Raw genomic sequence first — 15,274 nt, forward strand, 5'->3', positions numbered from 1 at the left:
GAGCGAGGATCTAGAAGGAGAGACAAAAATCCCTGTTTAGTTCACAAAAGAGCATCCCATGTAGTGGGATGGTCTGTAAGAAAGTAAGGAGTCATCTGAGAGCCAGGCTGATATCTCTACAGGGCAGAATAAAGGACAATTGGGAATAAAGCAGACAAGCAATAAGGAAGGCAAAAAGCAGAGAGTAGAATTTGGCCATGGGGAGTTGGTGATGGAGGCAGCTCAATGGGAGAGCGAGTGAGCAGGCAGCAGCCAGGTGTCTCCGAGGAATGTTGGAAGGGAAGAGCAAGGAGCCAGGTGGAAGTTCTGTGTCATGGACATAAGTGACAGGAGAGGTCATTCATTGTGTGCTAGGAGGGTTCATCTGACTGTCCCCAGGAGATGCCCTGCTCTAAAGCTGCTCTCTGCTCCTGATGGAGATGTGATATAGGAGAATCACCTGCTCTTTCCCTGCAATGGCCGCACAAAGTATTTTTTCTGAAGGAGGCTCAAATGTTTCCTTTCCTAACATTCCTGCTCCTTTGCTGTCCTTTTCTTCTCGTAGGGCTGATTCGCTCTCGGGTGCGAGGAGCTGAAGTGGCAACTGCTGACATTCTCACATTCTTGGACAGTCACTGTGAAGTCAACAGCGAGTGGCTGCAGCCAATGCTTCAGAGAGTGAAAGAGGTGAGCACCATGTCCTGCTCTGGGATGGATGGAGCTGGCCTGTCCTGTGCTCTTGGATGCTCTGCCTTCACATGCGTCAGCAGAACTGGTGAGAACAAGGCCTGCCAAGGTACTCCTCAGGCAGGCTGTTCCAGAGGAAGGTACAGCCTGAGCTAGATGGGCAAGAGATTCCTCATGGGATTCTGTTCTGCCAGTGTGACGAGGCAGGAGGTGCAGAGTGATGGGATGCAATACTGAATGTTGGAACTACCAGCTTGTACCTCTTGTCTCTTGCAGGCATTGTGCTTCTTTGTCCTGTTCACCTGTATGTAGGGCAGCCCCTTTGGCAGCATACATTGTGCAATTTTTCCATGGTTTCCATCTCCTCTGCTGCTGGACCCTCCCCTCTGCCTTGTCACTGCCAAGATTTTCCTTCCATTAATGTTCCCACTGAGCTGCCACCATACATTACCTGCATGCAGGCATCTTCCTGTCACAGAGAAGCTGCCTGTGAGTGCAGGGATGTCCCCTTTGATGGTTCACTTGGCAAAGGATTGATGTAAGGCTGGAAGAATGAAAATGAGGCAGATATATTAGCAGCTGTCACCCTGACTGCACTGTAGAGCTGGAGGGATTGATCATACAGCTCTGCTGTAAGAAAAGGCAGGGGAGAGGTGATGGGAGAAGTCCTGCTTGCAAGTGGCTGTGATTGTTCCCCTCTGAAAGGAGGATCCTATGAAGTAATGGGCATTAGGAGAAGGGGTGGAGGCTTTAATGATGCTTTGTAAGCATGTCTGATTAGCTTAATATGAGGGAGCAGAAGAAGGTGAAACTTCAGAATTGATGAAATAAAAGCTTCTGCTTTTTATTCTTGTTCAGTAAAGCCCATAAATGTTTACTTTACTTATTGGTCTTTAAGTCAAGCTGCAGCACCAGCACAGGGGTTCCTAAGCAGAAAGAACTTCAGTCATTTCTTTAGGGAAGGATTTAAAATGCAGAAAGCCAGTGTGCTAACTCTAGTATACAAATTTTTTAGTGAGCAGATTTCAAGTCAATCTATTTCTGACCTATTTTCTACATTTCTGACGTACAACCTATTATAGATTTCAGTCTTGCCCTAGCCAGTCCTGGCACTGACTGTTTGAAGTAGTGGCTGGCACACCAGGCTGCCAGGTGGGTGCTGGAGTCTCAAGCTGAGCAGACACGCTCTGGCTGGGCCACCATCACAGCTCAGAGGGGAAAAACCGTGAATCCTCTTACCAAGGATGTTCCATCCTAGCCAAGTGTAGTACATCATGAGGAACTATTGCAAGGCACAGAATGAAGGTTTGATAGGGAAGGCACAGATGCTGGCAGCTGTCCAATAACAAGGTGCTGTTTCTGGCGTTGCCAGCTCAGTTTCATCTTACATGTCAGCTGTCGCAACAGCTGTCTTTTAATGCCCTGTCTCATGATGTTGAAAAATTGTTCAACTTCTATGTACAAAAAGGATTGCAAAACAAAACTGTGAATGTCTATATGCCTTAATGGCAATAAAGTACTCACAATATCTTGATATTATAATGTATACAATGTGTCATATGTATTATAAAGTTTGCACTTTGAACTTTAAATGTGGGGTCGTGATTCACAGTACTTCTTAGGAAAATGCTTTATTAGGTTTGAGAATTTCTAGACTGATGATAATGAGTTAATTCAAGGATGGCTGAGCAGAAGGTGTGCTGTCAATAGATATCAAAAGCACGTACAAAACACTAGGGACAGTGATTGATGCCCTGTGACTTTGGCAGGAAATAAAGAGCTGTTTCTTAGCAGCATTCCTAGGTGTTGGAGTCCGACTCCATTCCCCACATCCATGGAGTGCAGCTGGCTAGTACCCACCATCTCCATGTTTGGATTTAGTGGCCACAGATCCCTTGCACAGTTACCAGAACCATATTGGAGAAACCAGAAAAAGATTTACATGTGCAACTTTGTGTTTCCTGATCTCCTCTGGCAGCTTTGCTGGCCATTCAAGAAAACCTGACTCCTTTTTTTCTCCCCTTTCTCTCCCTCAGGATTATACCCGAGTGGTGAGTCCAATCATTGATGTTATCAGTCTGGATAATTTTGCCTACCTGGCAGCATCAGCAGATTTGAGGGGAGGTGGGTATAATGAATGGCTTATGTAAGTTAGACTTGAGGGATGGTGCATGAAAAATATATTATGTTCTCTTCAGCTTTCCAAGAAAATAGAGTGATCGTCTTTCTGACGGGTTGTCTGTCCCTTTTTCTCTGCAACTTGCAAAGTCAGATCTTTTGAAGAGTTAGAACAAAACTCAACTAGTATTTTCCTCTTGGCCTTGAATCATAACACTTAATAGTTTCAGGACTTAGTTAATTGATTAAGTATCTCACCGTGTCCTCACTATGCTGCATGTACACTGGAGTCTGACAGGCACTTCCAGTTGCTGCTTTGATCTGCCAGGCTATCTTGTGGCATCTTCTGAAAAGCATTTGCACCTCTCCCCTCACACCTGAATCCCCTACAGCTGTTCCTGTGTTCATCCCACTTCCTGGTGCCCTTCTACATTTTTTATGGCTGGGGCTCACTTCTGCACTGCTTGCCAGCCAAGGGCTACCTGTTCTTTGGCTACCCTTAACAATGGTATAAAGTTAGTGACTGTGCTGTGCTCTACTATCCACCATAGGCCATCTATAAGTACATGGTAGTCTTGACAGACATAGTGGGTACAGTGATCTGCAGGCCTTTGTTCCCAGAATACACCACATCCTACAAAGTCCTTTATTAAAGCCTCATAACTGTGGCTGACAGGGTTTGTCTTTGGTAAAACAAACTGGCCAGGATAGAATTATATCTCAGCCTGACAACACTCTCCTGAAGGTGTGGAGTGAAATTGAGGAGAGATCTGTAATGCTAATTGATGGTGCCCAGACAGAAGCTGGTGAGGTCTACATTGGGATAGACTATTGCCATTTTGGGAAGACTGTGAGGGAGGTCAGGGAAGGAACATAGGGACAGCCTGTAATATAAAGGTGCAGACTATCACTGAAAGCTAGCAGTACTGTTTTTACAGTAAGAAAACCAATTTGGCATGTCTCTTTCCTTTTCAGGGTTTGACTGGAGCCTCCACTTTAAGTGGGAACAGATTCCTATAGAGCAGAAGATGTCCAGAACAGACCCAACTCAGTCTATAAGGTACACTCTGACAGATGGGGTGCACTTCTCCAAATAGCTTTACTAAGCCTTCACCAGCGTGGCAAGGAGAGTACAGGGGCTGCCTTGCTGAGGACAAAATGCCACAGTGTTCACTTGATGATGACAAACTCTTCATGCTATTTTCTGAATGCATTGAGGTCTGTACCCTAAGTGTGAGAGTACTGCTCTCTGAATATTGTATGAATAGTGATTTTTTTACTATCACGGACACCACCTCTACAAGCCACCTCTTCTTCTGTATGTTTGTTCTTGTGTTCTCCCTAACTCAACACTCTGAATGCCTCAGAAATCTCTTTGGGGTTTTTTAATTACTTCAATTTTTCAGGTGAAATCTTAAAGAATGAAACAGATTAACAGTCATCCCACATGGGTAAAGCAGATCAGAAAATTGAAACTTACCTAGTACTGTGGGCATAAAATTACTCCCACCTATTAAATCTGCGTGTCCAGGGACAAAAGAGATTCTGTTGGCTGGAACAGTTGTTGCCAGCCTCACTGCAGGGTACATGGCTCTGAGACATGTAGAACCTAACAAATCCTGATATGAAGAGTTATGGTGCTTGTCTGTATAGGCAGACAGCTCCCTGTTTGTAGTATAAAAGTACCATTTAATTCCTCTGTGTCATTTATGAGCCTGTTTTGCATCCCAGAGGCAACCAGCTTGCTAACAGCAGAGCAGTACATGCAGCAGCCTCTCACACCATGTCTAATTGGTGAACACAGTCATCAAACAGTGCCCATCATTCCTTCACACTGTGCATATTTGTATAAATGCAAAAGACACAGCATTACTCTTGTAGTGCTTGCAAGACCATTTAACCAAAGGCATGAGGATGATCTAGTGAGGGGCATCTCAGAAACCTGCAGCAGGCTCATGTTGCAGCTCTACTGTTTTTCTCTTTTAAATGAGGTATGATTTGTGATGCCAGGACAAATTGTCTGCCCTTTAAAATTAGGTTTGTGGTGCTACATATATGTGTGATTATTTTTTCTGGATTTCTGTTTTCTCTTCCAGAACCCCTGTCATAGCAGGAGGCATCTTTGTGATTGACAAGTCCTGGTTTAACCACCTGGGAAAATATGATACTCAAATGGACATCTGGGGAGGAGAAAATTTTGGTAAGTTCAGGATGTTTCAAAGGAATGACACACTAATGCAGAACTGCTTCCCAGTCTTCATTGCTTGCCAGAGCTTTTTTTGTGAGAGATCTGATCAGCATGTCAGTGTAAGGTTGGGGACGTGGTCCCATCCCACCATCCCCAAGGTGGTCAGAGCTGTATTGCTGTCAGCATAAAGCATGTATGGTCAGGACTACACTCCTACAGGACTACACTGCTCCTAGGCATATGTGCTATTATACAGGAGCTAGCATAGAACAAAAAAGAAAGAGGAGCCTCCTGGTATTTAAATTGTTGCTTGTTTTTGGAGAATATTCCTCCAGTTCTTCACATGACAGTCTGTGTTGCCCCAGCTCTGAAGTGGGCAGCCACTCCTGCAGCCTCTTCTTATGCCTGTTCCTCTCTTGCAGATAAGTCTGGATTGCTCTCTCAGCTTGACAGGTCAGAGATATATTTTTCCTAATTAAACAAGCCTCTTTGTAAATGGAATTTGGTTACAAATAGACTCAGAATGCAAACATTTAGAAGCAGGCTAGGGCATCACAAACATCTGAGGAATTCAGAGGCCCAGTGTAGTCTGTCCACTCACATGCTGGTTTAGGGCATGGGGCTTAAACCCATCTCCTTGCACTTAATAGTGGCACAGATGTGCCAGGCATCTCTCTTTGGCCCGAGTTGAAGGGATGCTGCAATGTCACCAGCTGTTAATGACAAAAGCAAGATGAGTGTTAAAGAGGGGTTCATGGAGACCTCAAGGGTTTGGGGCATTAATTTAGAAATGGTGCAGATGGAGCTGAGAAGATAAAAGCCTTACTTTTTGTTGTCAATTTAAGTAGATTTGTCTATAGCTAACACTGAAAAAAAATCTGTTTCTATAAATTCCATAAATGTCACAGATATGTAAATAAAACCTTTCAAAGAAGGATTTCTATGGTGTTTCCCAGCATCTGGAGAACCAATTAGAAAGAATGAAATAGTCAGGAAGAGGAAACTTTTGTTTCTCTGAACACAGCTGGGAGAGCTGCCTCTTTCTGAGAAGCTTTTTAAAACCATTAAATAATATTTTTGGCTGATAATAGACTCTCAATGTACCACATTTTAAAAACAAAATATCTAATAACAAGTGTTCTCTGTTTTCCCAGATCTTGATTCGGTTTTATGGTATTTGTTATATTAAAAAGAGATATTAAATGGTGCTCGCATTGGAATCTCAGCAGTCCTAGCAGCATCAGCTAAACACTGTGGCAGAAGTCACAAGAAGCCTTTACCCAGGCATGAAGATCCCCTCCCTTATGTCCCTCAGGAGCAGAGCCAAACTGAGCTCCTTGCCATCACTAGCCCTGCTCCAGCTGCAAAGCCAGACACTTGGCCATTCTGCCAGCCTCTGAGCTATGCCTAGAAGCAGTAAACCCCAAAGAGGGAGAAGGAATATTTCTTAAGGCTTTTCTCTGTCTGCTTCTGCCCACCTGGGAGTCCAGTGTTGTAATTTGGTCCATATGTCAGTAGCATGATGCTAAGTAGAGCTCTCTGCCATAAGTAGCAGTAAATTATTGGCATGCTTACAGCCATTCTTCCATATAGAGGTGATCAAAACCATAGAATTGCTCCACAGAATTTGCTTCCTTCTCCTTGAAATAGCTCTTGTAAAACCTGGCAGTGGCTGGGCCAGGCTGTATGTGACTCAGCCACAAGTACAGGGCTTGCCAGTTTTGCCTTGTTAGGAGGTTTTTCTGTAAATTCAATGTCTCCTGTCACTTGTCCTTCATCCTCCATCAAGTCTGTTGCTGCTGAAAGCAGAGGGATAGAAAGCAACCTGGATTTGACAGCAAAATGTATTCATTTTCCTGAAGAATTCAGAATGGTTAATTTAACCTCTTAAAAGACAGTTTACAATATTTAATTGAAAACTGGGTTTTCTGATCAAGGAAAAATATTGATAATGTTCTGAACTATTTATACTAAATACTACAATTTTGAGTGGGAAGGGACTGTTTGAATTAGGTCCTCATTTGCAGATGAGATGAGAGAGTGGTTCTGTCTAAGATGGTGTGAGAAATCCTCTCTTTGGAAATGGACATCACTTTCAGGTTACATGTACCAGACTGAGAGTTCTGGTTTTGTTGTAGGCCAAAGTGAGTCAGAAGCTCATTCCAGGAGAGCAAATGTCAGCTGGACACATCACCAGACAGAAACTTATGTCTTGGGGCTTTTTTTGTTTGTTTGTTCCTAAAACCCTTCCTCTCTTCAAATCTGGAATTCACTGTTAAAAAGAATCTGAAAAGAATTAGGTCTGGATAAGAGTCAGGAGAGAAAAGCACTAGTAAGAAATACTACAAAATGCAGTCTAATCAAATGAGATTTTTTACTGAGAAGCTACATTAAATACACCATCTGCCCCCACCCTGCAACTCACTGTTTGAACTAACTCTCAGTGTGCAGAGAGGAAAGCTATGGAGAAAGATGAAGGTTGGGAAGATGTTGGTGTGTGTACATGGTTTCAAACATCCATTAGATCTGAATACATAATTTCTATTTAATTTCTAAGCATCAGAGTTGCATAAATTGGGCATTACTGGAGGGAGATGCCTACTGAGTAAAGTTTTTGAAGTAATCAGTCTATACAATATGAAGCCCTTTTGGTAAAGGCTACCAAACCACCCAGATAATTTTCATTTTCCTCCTTCCTTTTCATCACCACATGAATTGAAAGTGGAAAACCCTCTGGTGTGGCAGTGATTGTAACAGTGAGGGCAGACCCATAAGCTTGAGCAAGGTCACATACCCTCTGTGATGCAAATAAGTGCCTGCACATCAAAGCTTCATGCTCTTCTAATCCTTTAACAAAATGTTGAATCTAGCTTCAGGATAGGGTGTATTTCTTCAAGTAGCAGGATTCTCTCTGTAATTTCATAGTCATTCTATATGAGACTGGTATCTGCTCTGAGCAGCTCCCCCAGGAGCAGCAACTGCAACACAGTCAGTTCATTAGTAATAGAGCCAACCAAAATAAGGAGAAGGAACTATTGCAGGGTGGATAATATAGAGGTATGAGGGAGAGGACTTAGCCCTAGACATTGACTCCCTATACCCTCGTCTTGTTCTGTTCTTTCCCCTTGTCTTCTAAACTCCCTTTCTTCACATGATTTGCTTTACATAGTAAATTCTTCTTTTCTAATTCTGTCTGTGTTCAGTGATGAGAGTAACAGAAGTCTGAAACAGGGTGTGTGTGTGGGAGTGGTCTCAGTCTGTTGCCAAATGCCATCCTGAGGAACACTGAAGACCTGGTCAAATGCAAAGGTGTCTCACTGAAATAAGACCAAAGAGGAGCAGGACTGGAGAAGGCTTGGAAGTCCCTGAGCTGCAATGGTTGCCTCCATTTTAACAAATGGAGGACAGTTTCTCTGCTCTCACCATGGCATTGCTTTCTCTGATTTTGCTGTTGCAGGCAATACATCTAGAGCAGAGGGGCAAGAAAATCGCCCTTCTTGGAACTGTTGCAGCTGTATGACTCTTGGGCTCTCTTTCAGAGCTCTCTTTCCGAGTGTGGATGTGTGGAGGCAGCTTGGAGATTGTTCCCTGCAGTCGAGTAGGACACGTGTTCAGGAAGCGCCATCCCTATGACTTTCCTGAGGGCAACGCGCTGACTTACATCAAGTAGGTGCTGGGTAGTTCCTGGTAGCAGCCAGGCCACCTTCATGTTGGGCATGTCTAAATAAGTCTGAATTCTTTGTTGTGCTTTTCCCTGGTAATGGAGAACAGCTTGTGGCTGAGCATCTGTTCTCAGGGGAGGATGAGTTGCTGTTTTCTGTGAACAAAACCTGTTCCCTTCTCTGCTGCTGGTATTAGAGTCTCTCATTCCTTCTCAGTCTCTGATGAGGGGCGTGGGGAGCAGTATGCCAGAGAGACACCCTGGCCATTCACAGATGCTGCCCTGTGACGTGTGTGGTGTCAGCAGCCCTTGGACATCTCTGTTGTCTCTGAGCTGTACATGCTCTAAAATAAACCCTGAGGACAACTTCTACTGCAGGACAGATGGGAAGAGAAAAGAGATGAGATGAAGTGCTTGACAATGAAAGTGGTCAAGCACTGCTTCAGGGCCCCAGAGAGATAGTGAAATCTCCATCATTAGAGATTTCAAAACTCAACCAGTCAAGACTCTGAACAACATGACCTAATATGAAGCTAGTCTGATTTGGGTGGAAGGCTAAGGTTAGACAGAGCTGCTTTCCAAGCTGAATTATTCCATAATGTTATTCAAATCTGGGAAAAGGGATACTGTAAATGGGTGTGATGGTAACAATCAGGCTTGGTGTCTCTGCAGAGGAAGTATGTGCAAAAAAGTAATGGTAAACTATGACTAATAAATTTTTAATTTCTGCAGTGTTCTTGCAAGGCTTTGTAGACTTAACACAATCAATCTCTATCCATCCATACTGCCTACTCAGTTTTGTGTTTGGGACTGTCCCCCACTACCTCCTAGCAGACAGGCCTTGGGTCTGCCCACGCAGTGCCTGCTCACTGGGAGGGCAGGTTCTGCAGCAAAGCTTCTCCTCAGCACAGCATCTGCTCACCCCCGTGCAGGAACACCAAGCGCACAGCAGAGGTGTGGATGGATGAATACAAGCAGTACTACTACGAGGCCCGGCCATCGGCTATTGGCAAGTCGTTTGGAAGGTAAGCTGCCCCAGACCTTGGTAGGAGGGCTCTGGTAAATCCCTTGGTAGCAAGAAATAGTTTCTAGGTCTTCTCTGGGGCTAAGTGTGAGAAATAGAGGTGCTCTGAATGCCTGGCTTGTCAGGGAGGTTGTAGCTTGAGTGTCTGGCTAATGAGTGTCTTCTAATTTGCTTAATTTTTTTCCCTGGTAACACTGCATAAATCATTTGTTAGCAGAAGGCCAAAGGGATCTGTAATGAAATTAAAAGACCAGACATTTGAAGGGGCTAGACAGGAATATTTCTCTGTCACAGCATGCAGCTGTTGTGGAAATGTGAGCTGTATCTTGAGCTTGAGCTAAAGTTCCGGTGCAGATGCAAAATCCCAGGTCAAGCATGGCTGGCTGGCACATGGGGTATGTTGCACTTGGTGCGCTCCCCACTTTCCTGATGGAAGGAGGGTGGTTTGCCTGGTTTGTAGGGCAGGAGAGAGCATGGTTGATGGTAAGATTTAGAAACACAATCTGCAGAATTGTGCTTCTTATAGCACCTTTGCTAAAGCTGTTTTCAGGCCACATGGGATTCACTGTTATCAGCTTAACAGTTCTCTGTGACCCAGAAACCAGTGATAGACACCAAACCTGGGATGAGAGGAGAGCTTGCTGTCTGTGCTCTCAAACTCCTATGACTCCCAAATAAATGTAAAAAACCCAGTAGAGCTTGCTGCATTTCTGTGGGTTTTATCTGCCTCTGAACAAAAGGCTATTGTTCTATCAGTGTAAGGACTTTGCAAATATGGTTGTATCTTAAATGTATAGCTGTTTGCACAGGATAATGATGCATCTCCTACTTATTTATGACAACCAGATCACTTTTCTTGCTGTACACTTTGCTTTATTATCATGATGCATTACATATCTTCATAAAAATAGCTTTGCCTACCTAATTTATCAGTCCTTGAGCTGACTGCAGCAGCTGGACTGGGACCACATAGCAAGTAACCCTGCTGCTTGTGAAGGAAACCAGACTATTGCATATTGTGTGTGGATATATTGCTCAGGTGTTTTAGTGGCAAAATCTTCGGTTCTTGTTTAGACAGACTACCTAGTGACTTTACTGGCAGCATTGGCTGAATAAAAGCTGGAGCAGAGCAGAATTCTTGGAGGCAAATTTTCAGGCAATTTCCTGTAGTAACAGCTCTGTGAACCTGCATTAAATCTAGATTTTAGGATGTAAATGCCTTTGACACCATCACTGACAATTGGCCCTAAAATAGGTCCTCCTTCCCCTCAATTTTGGTGTGAATATAAAATCTCAGAACATTCCCCTGAGGTATGTGGCCTCGTGTGTATGTACAGTGGCCTCTGTGGGCTGAGGATGGAGTGGTACATAGGTACCATTGGAATTCCTTCCCAACACACAAATGTAGTGTTATAGCCTAAAGACAAGAATTCCTGGTGTCGCTGCTCAGTAGACTGCTGCAGGGAAATCCTCTTCTTCAGCCAGCTAGAGCCAAACAAATCAGCAGTGGGCAGGCACAGCAGGCGGCTACTGAGATGTTAAGTTAATCTCCCCTTTTACTCCTACCATTTCCCCAAACTTCTTAAGAACAAATAATTAAGTTCTTCAGGTCTCAGTTCTCCAACCTGAGCCTAGACCTGATGCCATGAGCTAGAGACATGCTTTAGCACACACAGATGAATCATCTATATGTACCTGAGCACAAACACTTTCTAGGCCTTTTCAGCAGCTGATTGTTGTGCAGGTTTCATGGTATGCCTCTACAGGGGCACCCAGAGGCACGAACACTTTCCTGATCTTACAGCAGTTTTACTGCAATGTATTATTTAACAAGGTAGGACCTGGGCCCTGCCATTGCTCTGAGCCAAAGGAAGTGCAAGAACAGCTCTCTGAAGGTGTTTATTTTCCTTTCCTATTTCCTGCCACTTGCCTCTCTCCTCGTCTTCACCTCAGGTCACTGCTAGTGCTCTGAACCCAGCAACAATTATGTGGGAGAATGAGTAATGACAAAAAGTAATGTAATTTCCCTCAAACCTCCTGGCCAATCTTCATTGTTCCCCTCCCTCCTGTTCACTGCCTTATTCTCAGCAAACTGCCTGTGTTTCTAGTGTTGCAGACCGAGTGGAGTTGCGACACAAACTGAACTGTAAATCCTTCCAGTGGTATCTGGAGAATGTCTACCCTGAGCTCAAGTGAGTCAGTTCTTCGCTTGTAGAAATCTCTGTGAGGGATTTGGGAGGTGGGTCACAATGAGAAGATGAGCCTTGACAGCAGTGGGCAAAGCAGTGGGCTTGAAAAACGTTTTCTCTGTTCTTCTTTTTGCTGAGAAACCTCCTGTGCTTCCTGGCTTGTGTTATCACAGCTCTGCAAAAGGTCTGCCTTCTGTTCTGCCCCACACAGCTGTCCCTTGGAGATGTGCAAGAGTGGTGTTTTCAGAGATGTGGGGTGGAGACAAGTGTCGGTGCACTACACTGCTCCCAGTTTTCACTTGGTCTCTGCCCACTGGATGCTCTGTCTGGAGGGAGTTGAGCCAAGTAGAACTGGACAGCCTCAGTGCAGAGGTTTGGATGGTTCAGAGAAGGCTCTAAGGAATGCCAGAACCAGCTGTCCCTGTGGCTTCCCCTGCCCTGGGTCAGAACACAGTAGTATTGTGTCCTTGCTCAGCTGGGAGGCAGCCTGGGTAGAGCTGTGTTGTTGACATGTGCAAACCAGCATACATCTTTACACCTCAGTAAAGGCAACACGTCTTTACATCTCAGTCTGTGGCTGTGAGTGGAGGCTGAAACATCCAGCTGTAGTCTGGCCTTGACAGATCTTTCCTGCATTCCTACCAATGAGGCAAGTATATGTGTTAGCTGGGGAGAAGACTGAAAAATGAGGAGGAAGAAGCAGAACAAATCAGTGTGGATATGGCTTTTTGCTGGAAACAGTCTCTTTCAGAATTTCAGAATCATCACATTAAACTGCTTAGGGTACCCCTAAAGATCCTGGTATGCCTTCTGAAACAAACCAGTCCTCTGACCAAGTTCTCACTTGATTTTTGCCTCCTCCAGATATTTGCAGTGGACAGCATGATATTGTTCATTTTCTGTCAAATATAGGGAACTGTGTTTCAGTCGAGGCCAATTAAGCCCTTATAAGTGTGAAAATACTTTGGTCATTTCTGTGTATCAAGTACCATGCAACTGTCATTTTACTTCAAGGATTCCTGAAAAAGAGTTGATTCCAGGAATAATTAGACAAGGAGGAAACTGTCTGGAGTCTCAGGCACAGGATATCACAGGGCATGTGTTGGCTGGCATGGGAAACTGTAAAGGGACGGTGAACAATCCACCTGTCACTCAGGTAAGGCAGGCTTCAGTTTGGTGCTTTGCTCCTGCTCCTACTCTTTTCATTTCCTCAATGAAGAGGCATCTCTGGCCTTGGTGGGTTGATATGAAGGAAGGAAGAATTTGACTTTGTAATGATTTTAGTAGTAAGCAGAAAAAGAAGCCCATCTCTCAGAGCTCTGTTGGCTCAACAGACTCAGCAGTCAGGCATAGAATGTGAAGGTTTTCATCACTCAGAGACAACAAGTGTTTAGATGTTCAGGGAGTGACAGACTCATTGAGAATAATTTTGGGGCTGTGCATGGCTAGTACTCTGGCATGTGGGTATGAGTTTTTTTGGGGGGATTAGAAACATTCCTTGCTCTGCCAGCTCAGCTGTAGCTGCAGATGACTTGAATTGTGCTGTATTGCAGATGTGTTACAGTATAAAGCACAAATGGAGTTTAAATAGCTGACCCCAGTAGCAGTAATGTGGAGCAGTTCTCCTAAATGCAGTGGAGCTGTGATGGTATATACAAGCTGAAGATCTGCACTCAGACTCTCTGTTGGTGACTGAAAGCAGCAGGGAAGCAGCTTGAGAAAGTGAAGGGTCGCAGTAGGGTATTTTATGCTATAAAATACATATTCACATCTGTTAACTGATGGAAACTAGTTTGCAGCCAGCATTCAGTGTGCCATTTAACCTGACTCATTGCTCTTTGTCATTAGCATTTGAAATCACTGAAAGTTACTACATTTTGTATTTCTTCCTTGGGGAAAGTATACTAGTAACATTGGATTAGGAACAGGTATCCATCTAGTCAGAGGGAGGAAAAAATTAATCAACTTGTCCCTTATGCATGCTGGTGGTATATGGATATGCTTGCATGTGTTTTGCTTTGCTTAACAATCTATAGGTCCCAGATACCTCTTAGAGAACAAGTCTGTGTAAAATAGAAGCAGTTGCATGTCATGTATGTCAGGGCTTGGGATCCTCCTTGCTTTGTAGGCCTGAATCTGTAAAGCTGCAGAGCTGAGAATTGTGTGGGATCCAGGGTTAATCAGACACTTCAGACAGTGAGGGGAGCGAGCTGCAGGCTTTGAAATGGTCATGATGCACCAAGGCTGAGCATAAACTTCTGATCAGGTGACATCTGCTGTGGCAGTCTTCCCAGGGAGCCTTTTGTAGGAAGAGAACAAAAGATGAAGGTTTTTAAAATATCTGATAGAATAAGCTCCCTCTCCATCATCTGATCTCTGTTGGGATCCTAATGGAACCTTTCTTTTTCTTATTCCAAAGGAGTGGATATTCAGTGACCCTTCAATTAGGCAGCAGGACAAGTGTCTTTCCATTGCCTCCTTCTCTACTGGTTCTCAAATCACACTGGAAGCTTGCAATCAAAAAGATGGCAGACAGGTGGGTAACTGCACCTCTTTCTAATGCCTTCATTGCCACATGCCAGTGTACCTACAGCAGTGCAGCCAGCAGGGGCAAACCCAGTACTATCACAGCACATTAAAGTCCTTTCCATTGTCTGCATCTCCCTCTCTGGTGTGTTTCCTAAGCTTGGATGTATGGGAGAGTGTGTGACCAAGCAGGAAGTGCAGGATGTGGGTGTCTGCTCTGCCTGGGCCCTTGGCAACATGGTTGGCTCCAGCTCAGCAGCACCCCAACTTTGCTTCTGATCGCCGGCTGGGGGACTACATACAAATCATGAACAGGACGGGACTGCTGGGGAATGCACCTCGAGCTGTTTATTTTGCAGCATCAGTCTCATTACATGGTTATGACAATGGGAATGCCAGCAGCTCACATCCCCAGCAGCAGACAAAGAACTTAACATTACAACTCACTTTAAAAGTTTTTTGACCAATCACACAAAGCGAAAGCATATTGACAGTAGATTTATCCAACCACTATGAGCACACATACCTTTTGTTAAAACAATGCTTGCTTATTTCAAACACAATACCTGCTTGTAAGCCTTAAGATACAATGGACAGAGCTCCATTGTTAAGTTTAGAACTTCCTAATATCTCATTAGATATACTTTTCTGTAGCTTAGGGATTTATTCTATCCAAGCATTAATACCCAGACTATTGTTCTATTTGTCCTTTTATACTTCTTTTATAACTTTTCTGCTGACAAATCTTATGGCTACTGCTTAGCTCTAATCACAGTTCTGCTGTCTCTGAGGCCTGCCTTGTGTAACTTGCCCAAAACCCTCTGATTCCCACACTTCTTGGATGAGTTTATGTGAAGCCAGATTGGTGCATGGATGAAACATAGCACCAAAGAGAGGTAGGT

General features: G+C 44.1%; 1 protein-coding gene across 2 annotated transcripts in view; it reads left to right on the forward strand.

Annotated features, from left to right (window-relative positions):
• Nucleotides 1–15,274, forward strand: part of GALNT16 (polypeptide N-acetylgalactosaminyltransferase 16) — a 77,523-nt gene that overhangs the window by 48,799 nt on the left and 13,450 nt on the right. For both annotated transcript variants that reach the window (XM_068193213.1, XM_068193214.1), the window contains exons 6-14: nt 545–666; nt 2,703–2,790; nt 3,760–3,844; nt 4,881–4,984; nt 8,512–8,638; nt 9,566–9,658; nt 11,766–11,849; nt 12,861–13,002; nt 14,266–14,382. In XM_068193213.1, the coding sequence (XP_068049314.1) occupies nt 545–666; nt 2,703–2,790; nt 3,760–3,844; nt 4,881–4,984; nt 8,512–8,638; nt 9,566–9,658; nt 11,766–11,849; nt 12,861–13,002; nt 14,266–14,382 (962 nt within the window). The remainder of the gene's footprint in view (nt 1–544; nt 667–2,702; nt 2,791–3,759; nt 3,845–4,880; nt 4,985–8,511; nt 8,639–9,565; nt 9,659–11,765; nt 11,850–12,860; nt 13,003–14,265; nt 14,383–15,274) is intronic.

This window comes from Anomalospiza imberbis, chromosome 6 (assembly GCF_031753505.1).
Source record: "Anomalospiza imberbis isolate Cuckoo-Finch-1a 21T00152 chromosome 6, ASM3175350v1, whole genome shotgun sequence".
In the NCBI taxonomy this organism is placed as follows: Eukaryota; Metazoa; Chordata; class Aves; order Passeriformes; family Viduidae; genus Anomalospiza; species Anomalospiza imberbis.